Here is a 16787-nt window from a genome sequence, read left to right on the forward strand (position 1 = left end):
GGATTGGAATAGGATGTGCAAGTGGGCATGTGAATAAGGGGACTGCAAATGAGGACAAGGAAGCAATGGCACAACTGTCGTCTCTAAGCAGGTTTCTGAAATGAGAAATGAATCATAAACACTTTCAGTGAAATTAGTGTTTTCAATAGGACAATTTAAACAACAGCAACAACAAACTACTTATTCCAATTATTGTACAATGATGTTAATCAAGTACGCTAGTAACTGGTATGGGTATATTTACTTCCACACTTTTCAATTACATATATAACAGAACTGAACATATCTCATATAATTTTGCATCTGAAGAACAAAACCTTTAGGCATAGGATTATTCAGCCATGCATTTACAGACAAAACTGAGACAAAACAATGATAGTGATCCACAACATTACCTAAATAGAAGCACTTAATAGATTATAGAATATCTCCATAAAATAATATAGAAGTTTTAACAAAAAAACTGTCTCACCCCTTTATAGGCTAATCGCAATTGTGCTGTTCAGAAGTAGACAGCTGTTCAAAGGCTTAAACAATACTAGAACTAACACATAGAATAACACAAATATGTACATTTATTCATATAACTCACATCACACACACCTCACACGTAATAAATCAGGTTAGATACATTTCCACCCGCAACTGTCTTCAAGCCTGGTCCAGGAGGGCCACAGCTTCAGCTCGTGTGACCAGAGCTCAGAGTAACACAGCAGATGTTGTATAGCCGTGATTCCCAATGAGATTGCTGATAACAACCTGACCATGTGTCTTGATTAAAACCAATCAAAGAACACCCCCCCCCCCCCCCGAGATCAGACTGATAGATAACTGCCCCCCTTTCTCTAAAACAGACAATTATGGTGCTCAGTGACTTGAAACGCCTGCCTACAGGAAGGCTTTTTCCTCTGAAGTTGATGGTAAAAAAAAGGTTATTGTGTGCAACTCATCTCCTCTGCTTGTTTTTCTTCTATTACTGGGTATTGGAAGAATGAGTTGATTGGTGCTCCTCAATTGAACGCCTCTTTGTTGATCCACATCAGGCTGCGCGTCTCATTGGGCTTGCATTCGTACTCGATATTGACGAATTTGTTCCCAAACTGGCATTGGTCTCGCTTGTAGTAGTTATAGTACTTTACTTGCCATATTGTCTCGAATTGGCCCGCCTTTCCAAACTGACACAAAAACACACAGAGAAAAGAAAGACATTCATTGAAGGGACTCTGTTGTAGATGACTTGGATTTACTGTCTATAGCACATTTCTTACGACAAATGTATTTGAAAATGTCTGAAAATAGTGACGAGAATTGATGAGTTACTAGTGCTGATAATATCACTATTTTGAGTTGGGTCTAAATATGAGAAAATGTACATTTATATTGCCAGAAGACACCACTTAATTATAAATAACTCAGTTAGTTACCGCTTAGTTATACAATTAGGATGAACTATTCTACTGGATTACCTCTATGCTGACTTGGACAGGTTGCCTGTCCCCACTCTTGGTGTGAGGCACTCCCTCTGTGTCATAATGTCCATGGTACACCACTGACTCCTCGTCTTTGGACTGCTGCTCCAGAGGGAGGGTGATACCTCCGATGTTCATGGTACTGGGAATCATGAAACAGACATGAAACCGGTTAGTGGGTATCATTCCCAACCCCACCCACGTGGGCCTGTAGCCTACCATCGGCAGTGAATTGTTGAGACGTGAATCAACACGCAAAAGATGCGTTCTGTACTCACCCTCCTTGGTTTGATTAAAAATGCATTCACACGCCGCGTCAAGACATTATTTATTAACGCAAGAGTATCGGGTAGGGGAAAGGGGAAAGGTAGGCTACTGTAGCCTATCCATTGTAGGCTATAGCATTTGCGTTGTAAAATAGCCTGTAAGATATATGGAGTATACAGACATATATTTGCAGTCAACCCATTTGAAGATACAGCAACATGCAGTTACATAGGCCTATACGTCAGAAAAACAACATTTGATCTAACACTCAGGGGAGGCAGGATATAGCGCCTGCATCAGGCTGCATCCACAGACGCACTGTAATGGGCTATAGTAAGACTGACAGGTGCATTTAATTTGAGTGTATTGTAAACGAATTCAATATTACTAATGCAAATGTCCAGTGCTTTTCTTGATATAGTCTTTTGTACTTACGCGGCATCAGCATTGCCCGGCTTCATAACCACCTCAACCTTATACTTCGACCCTGTAAGCAATTTTATTGTCCTGCTCTGGCCGAATCTGGTCCCATCCACCTTGAAAAACACCGGTCCATCATTCGGTTGAATTTTTAGAGCGATAGAAATTTTTATAATCGGTGGAACATCGTCGACCATGACTGAAATATAACCTATTATGGTCTCGGGGGCACCCTATAATTATTAAAATGAAAGCGGAATGATGCAGCAATGGTGCATTTCCAACCGCACCAGAGAGAGGATGCTGTGACGTGTACAGCTGGCAAAAAGGGTAAAATCACTAACAATGATGGCTGCATTCCTCCGACGCCGTTCCTCACTGAGGATAATCACCATACAGATGGAAATGATCCATGGCAGTCTACCATAGATAGTCCTATAAATAAAGATCTGATCTGAATGCACGTAAGTATACACTGAGTGTACAAACCATTAGAAACACCTTACTAATATTGAGTTACTCCCTCTTTTGCCCCCAGAACAGCCTCAATTCATCGGGGTATGGACTACAAAGCGTCGAAAGCGTTCCACAGGGATGCTGGCCCATGGTGACACCAATGCGTCCCACAGTTGTGTCAAGTTGGCTGGGTGTCATTTTGGTGGTGGGCCATTCTTGATGCACACGGAAAACTGTTGAGCGTGAAAAACCCAGCAGCGTTGCAGTTCTTGACACACTCAAACCGGTGCACATTGCACCTACCCCATACCCCGTTCAAAGAAAGAAAGTATTCACACCGCTTGAATTTTTAAAAAATGTGTTGTTACAGCCTGAATTTAAAATAGATTACATTGAGCTGTTGTGTCACTGGCCTACACACAATACCCCATAATGTCAAAGTGGAATAATGTTTTTACACATTTTTACAAATTCATTACACATGAAAAGCTGAAATGTCTTGAGCCAATAAGTATTCAACCCCAACCCCTTTGTTATGGCAAGCTTAAATAAGTTCAGGAGTAAAAATGTCACATAAGCCACATAATAAGTTGCAATAATATGGTGGCCATCCATCATTCAGGGCAGGTGGACTCCAATCAAGTTGTAGAAACATCTAAAGGACGATCAATGGAGGAAACAGGATGCACCTGAGCTCAATTTCGAGTTTCAAAGCAAAGGTTCTGAATATTAATGTAAATAAGTTGTTTTTTATATTTTTATAAATTTGCAAACATTTCCCCAAAATTGTTTTCACTTTGTCATTATGGGGTATTGTGTTTAGATTGATGAGGAAAACAATGCATTCACTCCATTTGAGAATAAGGTTGTAATGTAACAATGTGGAGAAAGTCAAGGGTCTGAATACTTTCAGAATGCACCGTAAATGAAAGAGTGAAAAGAAGGAAGCCTGTACAGAATAAACATATTACAAAACATGCATTGTGTTTGCAATAAGGCACTAAAGTAAAACTGTAAAACATGTGGCAAAGAAATTAACTTTATGTCCTGAATACAAAGGGTTATGTTTGGGGCAAATCCAATACAACACATCCCTGAGTGCTACCCTTCATATTCCCAAGCATGGTGGTGGCTGCATCATGTTATGGGTATGCTTGTCATCGACGAGGACTAAGGAGTTTTTTTAGGATGAAAATAAATTGAATAGAGCTAGCACGGGCAAAATCATAGAGGAAAACCAGGTTTAGTCTGCTTTTCAACAGACACTCGGAGACAAATATACCCTGGAGTTACAAAGATGACATTGAATGTTCCTGAATGGCCTAGTTACAATTTTGACTTAAATATCCTTGAAAATCTATGGCAAGACTTGAACTTGGCTGTCTAGCAATGATGAACAACCAACTTGACAGGCCTTGAACAATGCAAAAAAAAATGCAAATATTGTACAATTCAGGTGTGCATAGTTCTTATGACTTACCCAGAAAGACTCACAGCTGTAATCACTGCCAGGTGATTATAACATGTATTGGGGTGTAAATACTTATGTAAATGAGATATATCTGTATTTAACTTTTTTTTTTAAATGTTTTTTTAAAATGTGAAATGTTTTCACTTTGTCATTATGGGGTATTGTGTATAGATGGTTAAGGAAAACAATTGAATCCATTTTGAATTCAGGCTGTAACACAACAAAATGTGGAACAAGTCAAGGGGTATGAATACTTTCTGACAGTACTGTAAATCTTTGTCTTGCCCATTCACCCTCTAAATGGCACACATACACAATCCATGTCTCAATTGTCTCAAGGCTTAATAAAAATGATTCAACCTGTCTCCTAAACTTCATCCACACTGATTGAAGTGTATTTAACAGGTGACATCAATAAGATTCACTTGGATTCACGGATTCATCTCATGGAAAGAGCTTTGTACACTCAGTCTATTTTGTTTTCAGGGTTTTCTATGGTGTTTCTGGTTGCTATATGCTTGCATGGACATACCGGCAAGATGTAGGCCCACACACACTGTATTAAACTACAAAACAACAATTAACAATGCAGCGTGAACTACCATAATGTTTGATGTCCGAATATTGTAAGCTATCCCTGTCTGAAGTGCTGACATTGGCTCTTGTTAGAGACCTTAGAAAGTCTGTCAATTGATTCGAGTCGACCCTGTCCAGGCTTCTTAAATAGTGGAACTTCGTTAAAGAACCTTCAAAAGTGTAGCCTGAAGTTTCTTTGCTGTTTAATTTGTGGATGTGGCTTTTGATACAGTGGCAGAGTTTAAATATGGCAATTGACTTTGTCTTTATAATTACAGTACCAACTACAATCATTTCATTAGACCATTAACAGTCATGTCAAAATGAATTGAAATAGCAAATATTGGGTTCCAGCCCCATATATCTGATACAGTGCATTATGAGTATTTTGTATACAATATAACTCAAATTAGAAGTCAACCAAAGGTGTTTAAATAGCTCATAAATACTGACAAATAGCAAAAGTACTGCACTTTAATGCTATACTGTAAACAAAGACGTGGACGCAAATGATTTTAATGACCCCACTTTATTCAGTGTAGTGAAGGCACAATTGTATCACTGATTTAGGAATCCATTAAAGAGTATCCATATTTTACTGGAGTATAGCCTGCCATATACAGTGGGGAGAACAAGTATTTGATACACTGCCGATTTTGCAGGTTTTCCTACTTACAAAGCCTGTAGAGGTCTGTCATTTTTTATCATAGGTACACTTCAACTGTGAGAGACAGAATCTAAAACAAAAATCCAGAAAATCACATTGTATGATTTTTAAGTAATTCATTTGCATTTTATTTGATAGTATTTGATCACCTACCAACCAGTAAGAATTCCGGCTCTCACAGACCTGTTAGTTTTTCTTTAAGAGGCCCTCCTGTTCTCCACTCATTACCTGTATTAACTGCACCTGTTTGAACTCGTTACCTGTATAAAAGACACCTGTCCACACACTCAATCAAACAGACTCCAACCTCTCCACAATGGCCAGAGAGCTGTGTAAGGACATCAGAGCTAAAATTGTAGACCTGCACAAGGCTGGGATGGGCTACAGGACAATAGGCAAGCAGCTTGGTGAGAAGGCAACAACTGTTGGCTCAATTATTAGAAAATGGAAGAAGTTCAAGATGACGATCAATCACCCTCGGTCTGGGGCTCCATGCAAGATCTCACCTTGTGGGGCATCAATGATCATGAGGAAGGTGAGGGATCAGCCCAGAACTACACGGCAGGACCTAGTCAATGACCTGAAGAGAGCTGGGACCACAGTCTCAAAGAAAACCATTAGTAACACACTACGCCGTCATGGATTAAAACCCTGCAGCGCACGCAAGGTCCCCCTGCTCAAGCTAGCGCATGTCCAGGCCCATCTGAAGTTTGCCAATGACCATCTGGATGATCCAGAGGAGGAATGGGAGAAGGTCATGTGGTCTGATGAGACAAAATCAAGCTTTTTGGTCTAAACTCCACTCGCTGTGTTTGGAGGAAGAAGAAGGATGAGTACAACCCCAAGAATACCATCCCAACCATGAAGCATGGAGGTGGAAACATTCTTTGGGGATGCTTTTCTGCAAAGGGGACAGGACGACTGCACCGTATTGAGGGGAGGATGGATGGGGCCATGTATCGTGAGATCTTGGCCAACAACCTCCTTCCCTCAGTAAGAGCATTGATGGGTCATGGCTGGGTCTTCCAGCATGACAACGACCCGAAACACACAGCCTGGGCAACTAAGGAGTGGCTCCGTAAGAAGCATCTCAAGGTCCTGGAGTGGCCTAGCCAGTCTCCAGACCTGAACCCAATAGAAAATCTTTGGAGGGAGCTGAAAGTCCGTATTGCCCAGCGACAGCCACGAAACCTGAAGGATCTGGAGAAGGTCTGTATGGAGGAGTGGGCCAAAATCCCTGCTGCAGTGTGTGCAAACCTGGTCAAGAACTACAGGAAACATATGATTTCTGTAATTGCAAACAGGTTTCTGTACCAAATATTAAGTTCTGCTTTTCTGATGTATCAAATACTTATGTCATGCAATAAAATGCAAATTAATTACTTAAAAAAATGTGATTTTCTGGATTTTTGTTTTAGATTCCGTCTCTCACAGTAAAAATTACAGACCTTTACATGCTTTGCAAGTAGGAAAACTTGCAAAATCGGCAGTGTATCAAATACTTGTTCTCCCCACTGTATTAATGCATAACAAAAAATATATACAAGTCTGTGATTTAACCATAATCCTATATAAAAAAATGTATAAAACAAATCAAGTGCTTAAGACCTAAGTATAAAAAATTAAATCTAAAGAGTTCACTCATATCTCTTTATAGCATTGCATCTATCTCTCCAGCTCTGCTTCCAGAATCTCACCCCATGTCTCGACATCCAATGAGCACATGTTCCTGTCCAGTAGTTCATCGGCTGAATGAATGTTGCTGTATCGTCCCCTTAACCATTCTCTCTTCAGAAAACCTCTCCTATAGTTCCGCACCAGGGTGACCTAATAAGAAATAATCAAAGAATGACAAAGGCATTTGTTATTGAGATAAATTACACTCATCCAAAGAGCATTATTGTATTAATGTTTCGCAAGAGGGGGGCGTGATGTCTATGATACGTCTATATTTGAAATCTGGCAATGATGTTCAAAGGGGGAGACACCCTGGACCCAAACTGTTACAGACCTATATCCATCCTGCCCTGCCTATCTAAGGTCTTTGAAAGCCAAGTCAACAAGCAGGTCACTGACCATCTCGAATCCCACCGTACCTTCTCCGCTGTGCAATCTGGTTTCCGAGCCGGTCACGGGTGCACCTCAGCCACGCTCAAGGTACTAAAACGATATCATAACCGCCATTGATAAAAGACAATACTGTGCAGCCGTCTTCATCGACCTTGCCAAGGCTTTCGACTCTGTCAATCACCATATTCTTATCGGCAGACTCAGTAGCCTCGGTTTTTCTAATAACTGCTTTGCCTGGTTCACCAACTACTTTGCAGACAGAGTTCAGTGTGTCAAATCGGAGGGCATGCTGTCCGGTCCTCTGGCAGTCTCTATGGGGGTGCCACAGGGTTAAATTCTCGGGCCGACTCTTTTCTCTGTATATATCAATGATGTTGCTCTTGCTGCGGGCGATTCCCTGATCCACCTCTATGCAGACGACACCATTCTGTATACTTCCGGCCCGTCCTTGGACACTGTACTGTCTAACCTCCAAACGAACTTCAATGCCATACAACACTCCTTCCATGGCCTCCAACTGCTCCTAAACGCTAGTAAAACCAAATGCATGCTTTTCAACCGTTCGCTGCCTGCACCCGCATGCCCGACTAGCATCACCACCCTGGATGGTTCCGACCTAGAATATGTGGACATCTATAAGTACCTAGGTGTCTGGCTAGACTGTAAACTCTCCTTCCAGACTCATATCAAACATCTCCAATCTAAAATCAAATCTAGAGTCGGCTTTCTATTCCGCAACAAAGCCTCCTTCACTCACGCCGCCAAACTTACCCTAGTAAAACTCTCTATCCTACCGATCCTCGACTTCGGCGATGTCATCTACAAAATAGCTTCCAATACTCTACTCAGCAAACTGGATGCAGTTTATCACAGTGCCATCCGTTTTGTTACTAAAGCACCTTATACCACCCACCACTGCGACCTGTATGCTCTAGTCGGCTGGCCCTCACTACATATTCGTCGCCAGACCCACTGGCTCCAGTTCATCTACAAGTCCATGCTAGGTAAAGCTCTGCCTTATCTCAGTTCACTGGTCACGATGGCAACACCCACCCGTAGCACGCGCTCCAGCAGGTGTATCTCACTGATCATCCCTAAAGCCAACACCTCATTTGGCTGCCTTTCGTTCCAGTTCTCTGCTGCCTGTGACTGGAACAAATTGCAAAAATCGCTGAAGTTGGAGACTTTTATCTCCCTCACCAACTTCAAACATCTGCTATCTGAGCAGCTAACCGATCGCTGCAGCTGTACAGTCTATCGGTAAATTGCCCACCCAATTTGACCTACCTCATCCCCATACTGTTTATATTTATTTACTTTTCTGCTCTTTTGCACACCAATATCTCTACCTGTACATGACCATCTGATCATTTATCACTCCAGTGTTAATCTGCAAAATTGTAATTATTCCCCTACCTCCTCATGCCTTTTACACACAATGTATATAGACTCTCTTTTTTTTCTTTTTTTCTACTGTGTTATTGACTTGTTAATTGTTTACTCCATGTGTAACTCTGTGTTGTCTGTTCACACTGCTATGCTTTATCTTGGCCAGGTCGCAGTAGCAAATGAGAACTTGTTCTCAACTAGCCTACCTGGTTAAATAAAGGTGAAATATAAATTAAAAATAATTTATTTATAGACAGGCATTCCAGTAGTCTAGCATAATTGAGGTGAAGCTGTTTAAAAACCAACAGACCCACCTTCCACGACAGTCCATACTGTCTGTCCCCATCAACCTCCTGTTGACAGAAAGCTTGCACAGTCAGGCAGTGATTCCTCCAGAGGTGGTCACTGTCTTCAATGATGTGGTGCCACAGTTTGCAAGTCAACAATGCACTACATAAGCTGTCAATGTCCAGTTCGCTGAAAATCTTCAAGCTCATTTCCGTGGGCAATATTTCAGCAAAGTTGTGTGGGCATGTCTCTTTGGCGGAGGTCAAGGTGGGACTTCTTTCACAGACAAAATAGGCAATGGAGTTCCTTTTGGAGACATACTGCATAGTTCAGTGTCCCACACCTTGATTTAACAGTGGCTCTGTGCTGTGAAAAAGTATGATAATGAGCAAGTGGTGTAGCAGAGAGGGCAAGCTGCAGCAAAAACAATGCTTAGAAAGGCTTAATACCTATACCTAGCTACCTGTCCAATTAATGCAGGTCTAGTGTCAATGGCTCGGGGCTGTTTCTGTACAGGGCCATATATAGGTCTGTGCCAATGCAATGGACTTTGTCTGGGGCTTGCTAGCTTTGGGACACAGTCTATGGACTCCCGATGTATAGCTTGATATATCGTTTGATAGATATGCTGTAGTTTGATAGCCATGGTTTTGTTAGTCATTTAGCAAGAAAACATTGACCATAGTCTCTATATACTGTATAACGTTATACAGTATATAGAGTATGTATGGTAGCCATCTGGCCAGGTCCGATTCGACTGTAATTTACTCGACGTGTGTAGCGTGGTAAGTTATTTCGTAAAAAATTATTACGACAATTGTCCAAGCTTGATCAGAGTCAGACTAGATATGAAGGTTATATACATCATTGTATTATTAGATCAGATAAAAAGGTATGAAATAATTCATCGTTGACCTACCCTAAACACTATGTCGACTTCCTAGACAGCTCACGGTTTAAATGTCTCTCTTTCAGTTCAAAGCTACGATAACTGATATGGGACAGCGCATGCGTACATGCTCAACATGGGCAGTAATGAATGCAAAATGCGTATACACCTTTAGCTTGCATAGTTCCATTTAAAGAACTACTCAGTACCGAAATCCAAATATGCATCGCTAATTTGTTGATGTTTTTGATCAATTAAATAGCGTAATCCTATGTTTTTATCGAACGTCGCCTCCACACAAAAACGACGCGCGCATGCACTACAACAGCCCGGAAGTTAGCTACCGGAGAAATCATTCAAATCAAATCAAATCAAATTTATTTATATAGCCCTTCGTACATCAGCTGATATCTCAAAGTGCTGTACAGAAACCCAGCCTAAAACCCCAAACAGCAAGCAATGCAGGTGTAGAAGCACGGTGGCTAGGAAAAACTCCCTAGAAAGGCCAAAACCTAGGAAGAAACCTAGAGAGGAACCAGGCTATGTGGGGTGGCCAGTCCTCTTCTGGCTGTGCCGGGTGGAGATTATAACAGAACATGGCCAAGATTTTAAAATGTTCATAAATGACCAGCATGGTCGAATAATAATAAGGCAGAACAGTTGAAACCTGGAGCAGCAGCACGGCCAGGTGGACTGGGGACAGCAAGGAGTCATCATGTCAGGTAGTCCTGGGGCATGCTCCTAGGGCTCAGGTCCTCCGAGAGAGAGAAAGAAAGAGAGAATTAGAGAGAGCATATGTGGGGTGGCCAGTCCTCTTCTGGCTGTGCCGGGTGGAGATTATAACAGAACATGGCCAAGATGTTCAAATGTTCATAAATGACCAGCATGGTCAAATAATAATAAGGCAGAACAGTTGAAACTGGAGCAGCAGCACGGCCAGGTGGACTGGGGACAGCAAGGAGTCATCATGACAGGTAGTCCTGGGGCATGGTCCTAGGGCTCAGGTCCTCCGAGAGAGAGAAAGAAAAAGAGAAGGAGAGAATTAGAGAACGCACACTTAGATTCACACAGGACACCGAATAGGACAGGAGAAGTACTCCAGATATAACAAACTGACCCTAGCCCCCCGACACATAAACTACTGCAGCATAAATACTGGAGGCTGAGACAGGAGGGGTCAGGAGACACTGTGGCCCCATCTGAGGACACCCCCGGACAGGGCCAAAGAGGAAGGATATAACCCCAGCCACTTTGCCAAAGCACAGCCCCCACACCACTAGAGGGATATCTTCAACCACCAACTTACCATCCTGAGACAAGGCGTGAGTATAGCCCACAAAGACCTCCGCCATAGCACAACCCAAGGGGGGGCGCCAACCCAGACAGGACGACCACATCAGTGAATCAACCCACTCAGGTGGCGCACCCCTTCCAGGGACGGCATGAGAGAGCCCTAGTAAGCCAGTGACTCCACCCCTGTAATAGGGTTAGAGGCAGAGAATCCCAGTGGAAAGAGGGGAACCGGCCAGGCAGAGACAGCAAGGGCGGTTCGTTGCTCCAGAGCCTTTCCGTTCACCTTCCCACTCCTGGGCCAGACTACACTCAATCATATGACCCACTGAAGAGATGAGTCTTCAGTAAAGACTTAAAGGTTGAGACCAAGTTAACCGATCAAAGTTAACACATTTCCCAGCCTCAGCACCGTAAGTTAGTTCGAGTGCAAGTAAAAAGCATTTATGGAAATAATTTAGCACTAATAAGTGTACATTTCTATGGTTGATCATAATAACTATCCAAGGACCAAATGCAGTAAGTTAGAAAGCTCCCTTTACCTCCGAGGGAGAGTCCAAGAATAAGGCAGGCAGCTGTCAGTTTAATGAAGTTATGCTAACAACAATTTGGAAGAAAACATTTATTCTCAACTAACGAGAAGCAATTGGTCATTCATTCAAAGGTATCCACCACCCACAGATGAAGGGGTTCGATCTTGTGCCTGTAGACGGTGGCAGTCCTTATACACCTGCCCGTGGGGGAGGCACTGCTGGGAAGGGGTCCATTCCTCTGCGTGAGTAACTTTAGTTGGACAATTTTGACTGGTAGAGTTAGCTACGTCTATAGTCCTCAACCCTGGCCCTGGAGAGCTACAGGATAGGATTTTGTTCCAGACAACCATCGACACTCCTGATTCAAATGATTTAGTATGCATCTTGGTTTGTTGAATCAAGTGTTCTCGTGTTAGACTGGAGCAAAAGCATGCATCCCCTGGCCTGTACCTCTCCAGGACTAGGGTTGGTGACAATTGCTCTAACCAAATGCTATATTGGTTGAATCTGCAATTATATCCCTGAAATGAATTATGACCTTTCCATTTTATGTAGTACCTCGTACCCTAGTACACTAACGTGGTACCGGTACTCCTTGTATATGGCCTCGTTATTTTGTGTTACGTTATTTGTTAATTTTCTTACTTTTTAACTGTGTTGTTGAGAAAGGGCTCTTGAGTAAGCATTTCACAGTACAGTCTAAATTTGTATTCGGTTCATGTGACAAATAAAATTAGATTGATTTGATTTAGGTAGAATTGCATGCAAGGAAGTGCTCACCAAATTGTGGTATCACCCAATATGACAGTAAATGGGATATTACACACAATGGCATTGGCACACCACATCACTCCATGGCACAAAACGAAGGTTACGTACAGTTCGTCTGAAGTTTACATACACTTATGTTGGAGTCATTAACTCGTTTTTCAACTACTCCACAAATTTCTTGTAAACAGACTATAGTTTTGGCAAGTCGGTTAGGACGTCTACTTTGTGCATGACACAAAGTAACATTTCCAACAATTGTTTACAGACAGATTATTTCGCTTATAATTCACTGTATCACAATTCCAGTCGGTCAGAAGTTTACATGCACTAAATTGACTGTGCCTTTAAACAGATTGGAAAATTCCAGAAAATGATGTCATGGCTTTAGAAGCTTCTGATAGGCTAATTGACATCATTTGAGTCAATTGGAGGTGTACCTGTGGATGTATTTCAAGGCCTACCTTCAAACTCAGTGCCTCTTTGCTTGACATCATGGGGAAATCAAAAGAAATCAGCCAAGACCTCAGAATTGTTTTGTTTTAGAACTCCACAAGTCTGGTTCATCCTTGGGAGGAATTTCCAAACGCCTGAAGGTACCACATTCATCTGTACAAACAATTGTACGCAAGTATAAACACCATGGAACCTCGCAGCCATTATACCGCTCAGGAAGGAGACTCGTTCTTTCTCCTAGAGATGAACGTACCTTGGTGTTAAAAGTGAAAAGCAATCCCAGAACAACCGCAAAGGACCTTGTGAACATGCTGGAGGAAACGGGTACAAAAGTATCTATATCCACAGTAAAACGAGTCCTATATCGACATAACCTGAAAGGCCGCTCAGCAAGGAAAAAACCACTGCTCCAAAACCGCCATAAAAATGCAAGACTACGGTTTGCAACTGCACATGGGGACTTTTGGAGAAATGTCCGATGGTCTGTTGAAACAAAAATAGAGCTTTTTGGCCATAATGTCCATCGTTATGTTTGGAGGAAAAAGGGGGAGGCTTGCAAGCCGAAGACCACCATCCCAACCGTGAAGCACGGGGGTGGCAGCATCATGTTGTGGGGGTGCCTTGCTGTAGGAGGGACTGGTGCTCTTCAAAAAATAGATGGCATCACGAGGAGGAAAATTATGTGGATATATTGAAGCAAAATCTCAAAACATCAGTCAGGAAGTTAAAGCTTGGTCGCAAATGGGTCTTCCAAATGGACAATGACCCCAAGCATACTTCCAAAGTTGTGGCAAAATGGCTTAAGGACAACAAAGTCAAGGTATTGGAGTGGCCATCACAAAGCCCTGACCTCAATCCTATAGACAATTCATGGGCAGAACTGAAAAAGCGTGTGCGAGCAAGGAGTGCTACAAACCTGACTCAGTTACACCAGCTCTGTCAGGAGGAATGGGCCAAAATTCACCCAACTTATTGTGGTAAGCTTGTGGAAGACTACTTGAAATGTTTGACCCAAGTTCAACAATATAAAGGCAATGCTACCAAATACTAACTGAGTGTATGTCAACTTCTGACCCACTGGGAATGTGATGAAAGAAATCAAATCTGAAATCATTCTCTCTACTATTATTCTGACATTTCACATTCTTAAAATAAAATGGTTGTCCTAACTGACTTAAACAGGGAATTTTTAATAGGATTAAATGTCAGGGATTGTGAAAAACTGAGTTTAAATGTATTTGGCTAAGGTGTATGTAAACTTCTGACATCAACTGTATGTAACCACGGTTATGTGAGCTATATGGATCACATAACCAAGGTGAGGATTTACAGATTTACTCCCGTGTACACCCGTGTCACGGCTGGGGTCCGCCCCTATATATAGACCCCATGGCCGCTACAAACATTCTCTACATCATTTTTTAGGTGCCTCTAGCACTGTAGGGGATTGGAGTGATCCATATAGCTCCCGTAACCGTGGTTACAAATGTAACCTTTATGTTTCCCTATATTGGATCACACTAATATATATTGGTATACCCGTACCAAATTTAGTTGGTACTAGAGGGACCTGGCCTACCAGCGGCGAAGTCCCAGCACGAGACCGAAACGTAGGGGCCGTCAATGTGGAAGGGGGGTCCCGGCACAGTCCGGAAGGGCAGGCGACGCCCAGGAACTCTGGACCAACCGCAGAGGCAGGTGCCACTTTAAAAATATATATATATTTGACCTTTATTTTACTAGGCAAGTCAGTTAAGAACAAATTCTTAATTTCAATGACGGCCTAGGAACAGTGGGTTAACTGCCTGTTCAGGGGCAGAACGACAGATTTGTACCTTGTCAGCTCGGGGATTCGGACTTGCAACCTTTCGGTTACTAGTCCAACGCTCTAACCACTAGGCTACCCTGCCGCCCCGGTATTACCTAGCAAAGGTGCAAGAGGAAGCCCAGCTGGCCGCCTCACAGATATCAGCGAGGGGCACTCCTCTCAGTAGAGCTCAGGACGCTGCCACACTTGTTGAATGTGCCACCACAGATCCCTGCACTGGCCTGCCTGCCAGCCAGGCGATATGCTGTCGTGTCCACGATCCAGTGAGATAGACTCTGCTTTGATAACCCAGCTTCCAGGACTCTCTTACCATAGCAGACAAAGAGCTGGTCTGTTGTTCTCACTGACCGTGTCCGCTCCACATAGGCAGCCAGTGCCCCGCACAGGGCAGGTCGTAAGCAGGCAGGATAATAGGGATGTTCACATGCTGGTCTGACAGAACCTTCGGGAGGAATCAAGGGTTGGGGGCGGAGAGATATACTCCTCCATCCGGTAGCACTCAGAACTTACTGAAAGAGCAGGTGTAACAGTATAATTTTAGACCGTCCCTTCGCCCATACCCGGGCGCGAACCAGGGACCCTCTGCACACATCAACAACAGTCACCCACGAAGCATCGTTACCCATCGTTCCACAAAAGCCGCGGCCTTTGCAGAGCAAGGGGAACTACTACTTCAAGGTCTCAGAGCAAGTGACGTCACCGATTGAAACGCTATTTAGCGTGCACCGCTAACTAAGCTAGCCGTTTCACATCCGTTACACATGGAGCTCACCCACCCTCTTCAAGGAAGTAATCACTACCAAGAAATCCACCTTCATAGAGAGGTGTTTCAGGTAGGCAGCCTCCAACTTTTGGCTTTGCCAAAGCTGCCTAGACAAGATCCCAGCTCGCCATTGAGCGGGTCCTAGCTGGACGCAGGCGAAGAACCCCCTTCATAAACCTGGAACCCAAGGGATGGTGCCCCACTGGCCTGTCCATCCACAACACATGGAAGGCAGATATAGCGGCCAAATACTCTGTCAGTGTAGAGGCTGCCAAGCCCTCATCCAAGCGAGACTGCAGGTATCGGAGGACATACTGCACCCCACTTGACTCGGGCACAATCTCAATACCAGTGCACCAAGAGCAGAACAACCGCCAGCGCAACTGGTTGTAGCCGGTGCTCTTGCGCTCTGCATGGTGTACATTGTGCTCTCCTGTAGTCCTAACATGGACCATTGGTGCCGTTTAGTGGCCAATCCCACAGACTGAGGCAGTGCGGTCTCGGATGCCACAGAGTTCCCCCGGCCTGAGACCGCATAGACAAATATCTTAACTAGAAAAACAAAAAAGAATATACTGAACTGTACCTTGTTATATCTTCTCTTATGGAAAGAAATGGATATCGGTGGACGTTTAAAATCCCTAGTCATACAACACTATGTTCATGCATAATATACCTTACAGTACAAACAATTGTCTTTGTCCAGGCTGTACACAGTTGACGTCCATTTTTGAATTTCCTAGTGCTCTGTTTGTGACATGGTTTTACTTCCGGTTCTGATTTCCCATTTGATAAAAAAAAAAACATTTAAGTCAGTTAAGAACAAATTCTTATTTAAAATGACGGCCTACACAGGCCAAACCTGGATGACGCTGAGACAATTGTGCACCGCCCTATGGCACTCCCAATCACGGCTGATTGTGATACAGCCTGAAGTAGAACCAGGGTGTCTGCAGTGACGCCTCTAGCACTGAGATGCAGTGCCTTAGACCGACTGGCTCTTAGTGTTATACTGAAGTGCATTTCAATTTGCAGTGGCAGATGTTCAGACTGCAATCAGGTCAGTCATACAGCATAATATGTCTTGAATTTGTTCATGAAAATGCTTTGAAGCTAATTTCAATTAAAGATCAGTAATTAGGATCATCTTTTGAATGTGGGTCACATATTATCAACATGCACTTGTA

The 16787-nt window shown here is 43.1% G+C and overlaps 2 protein-coding genes across 3 annotated transcripts; both read right to left on the reverse strand.

Moving 5' to 3' along the window:
- Positions 1-133: 133 nt before the first annotated feature.
- On the reverse strand, positions 134-2906 carry cnrip1a (cannabinoid receptor interacting protein 1a). Its single transcript, XM_029624955.2, has 3 exons — positions 2172-2906; positions 1467-1611; positions 134-1175 (listed from the first exon to the last, which is right to left on the reverse strand). The coding sequence occupies exons 1-3, from the start codon at positions 2351-2353 to the stop codon at positions 1011-1013; spliced, it is 492 nt and encodes a 163-aa protein (XP_029480815.1). The 5' UTR covers positions 2354-2906; the 3' UTR covers positions 134-1010.
- Positions 2907-5169: 2263 nt separating this feature from the next.
- LOC115103572 (F-box only protein 48-like) lies at positions 5170-10248 on the reverse strand. Of its 2 annotated transcripts, none has more exons than XM_029624412.2 (3): positions 9993-10248; positions 9100-9434; positions 5170-7153 (listed from the first exon to the last, which is right to left on the reverse strand). In XM_029624412.2, the coding sequence occupies exons 2-3, from the start codon at positions 9397-9399 to the stop codon at positions 6992-6994; spliced, it is 462 nt and encodes a 153-aa protein (XP_029480272.1). In that variant the 5' UTR covers positions 9400-9434; positions 9993-10248; the 3' UTR covers positions 5170-6991. The 2 variants fall into 2 exon arrangements, with proteins under 2 accessions (XP_029480272.1, XP_029480271.1); XM_029624411.2 differs by having other exon boundaries at positions 9100-9439; positions 9993-10247.
- Between the last annotated feature and the right edge of the window lie 6539 nt (positions 10249-16787).

The sequence above is a fragment of the Oncorhynchus nerka genome, linkage group LG21 (assembly GCF_034236695.1).
Source record: "Oncorhynchus nerka isolate Pitt River linkage group LG21, Oner_Uvic_2.0, whole genome shotgun sequence".
Taxonomy (NCBI): Eukaryota; Metazoa; Chordata; class Actinopteri; order Salmoniformes; family Salmonidae; genus Oncorhynchus; species Oncorhynchus nerka.

Bases quoted from the DNA above. Each gene is read 5' to 3' on its own strand.
- cnrip1a (XM_029624955.2), bottom strand. From the start codon at position 2,353: ATGGTCGACGATGTTCCACCGATTATAAAAATTTCTATCGCTCTAAAA. The intron at 1,612-2,171 runs GTAAGTACAAAA...CATGATTCCCAG, and splicing joins CCGGGCAATGCTGATGCCGC to TACCATGAACATCGGAGGTA. The intron at 1,176-1,466 runs GTAATCCAGTAG...TTTTTGTGTCAG, and splicing joins CTGTCCAAGTCAGCATAGAG to TTTGGAAAGGCGGGCCAATT.
- LOC115103572 (XM_029624412.2), bottom strand. From the start codon at position 9,399: ATGCAGTATGTCTCCAAAAGGAACTCCATTGCCTATTTTGTCTGTGAA. The intron at 7,154-9,099 runs GTGGGTCTGTTG...ATTTCTTATTAG, and splicing joins AGTATGGACTGTCGTGGAAG to GTCACCCTGGTGCGGAACTA.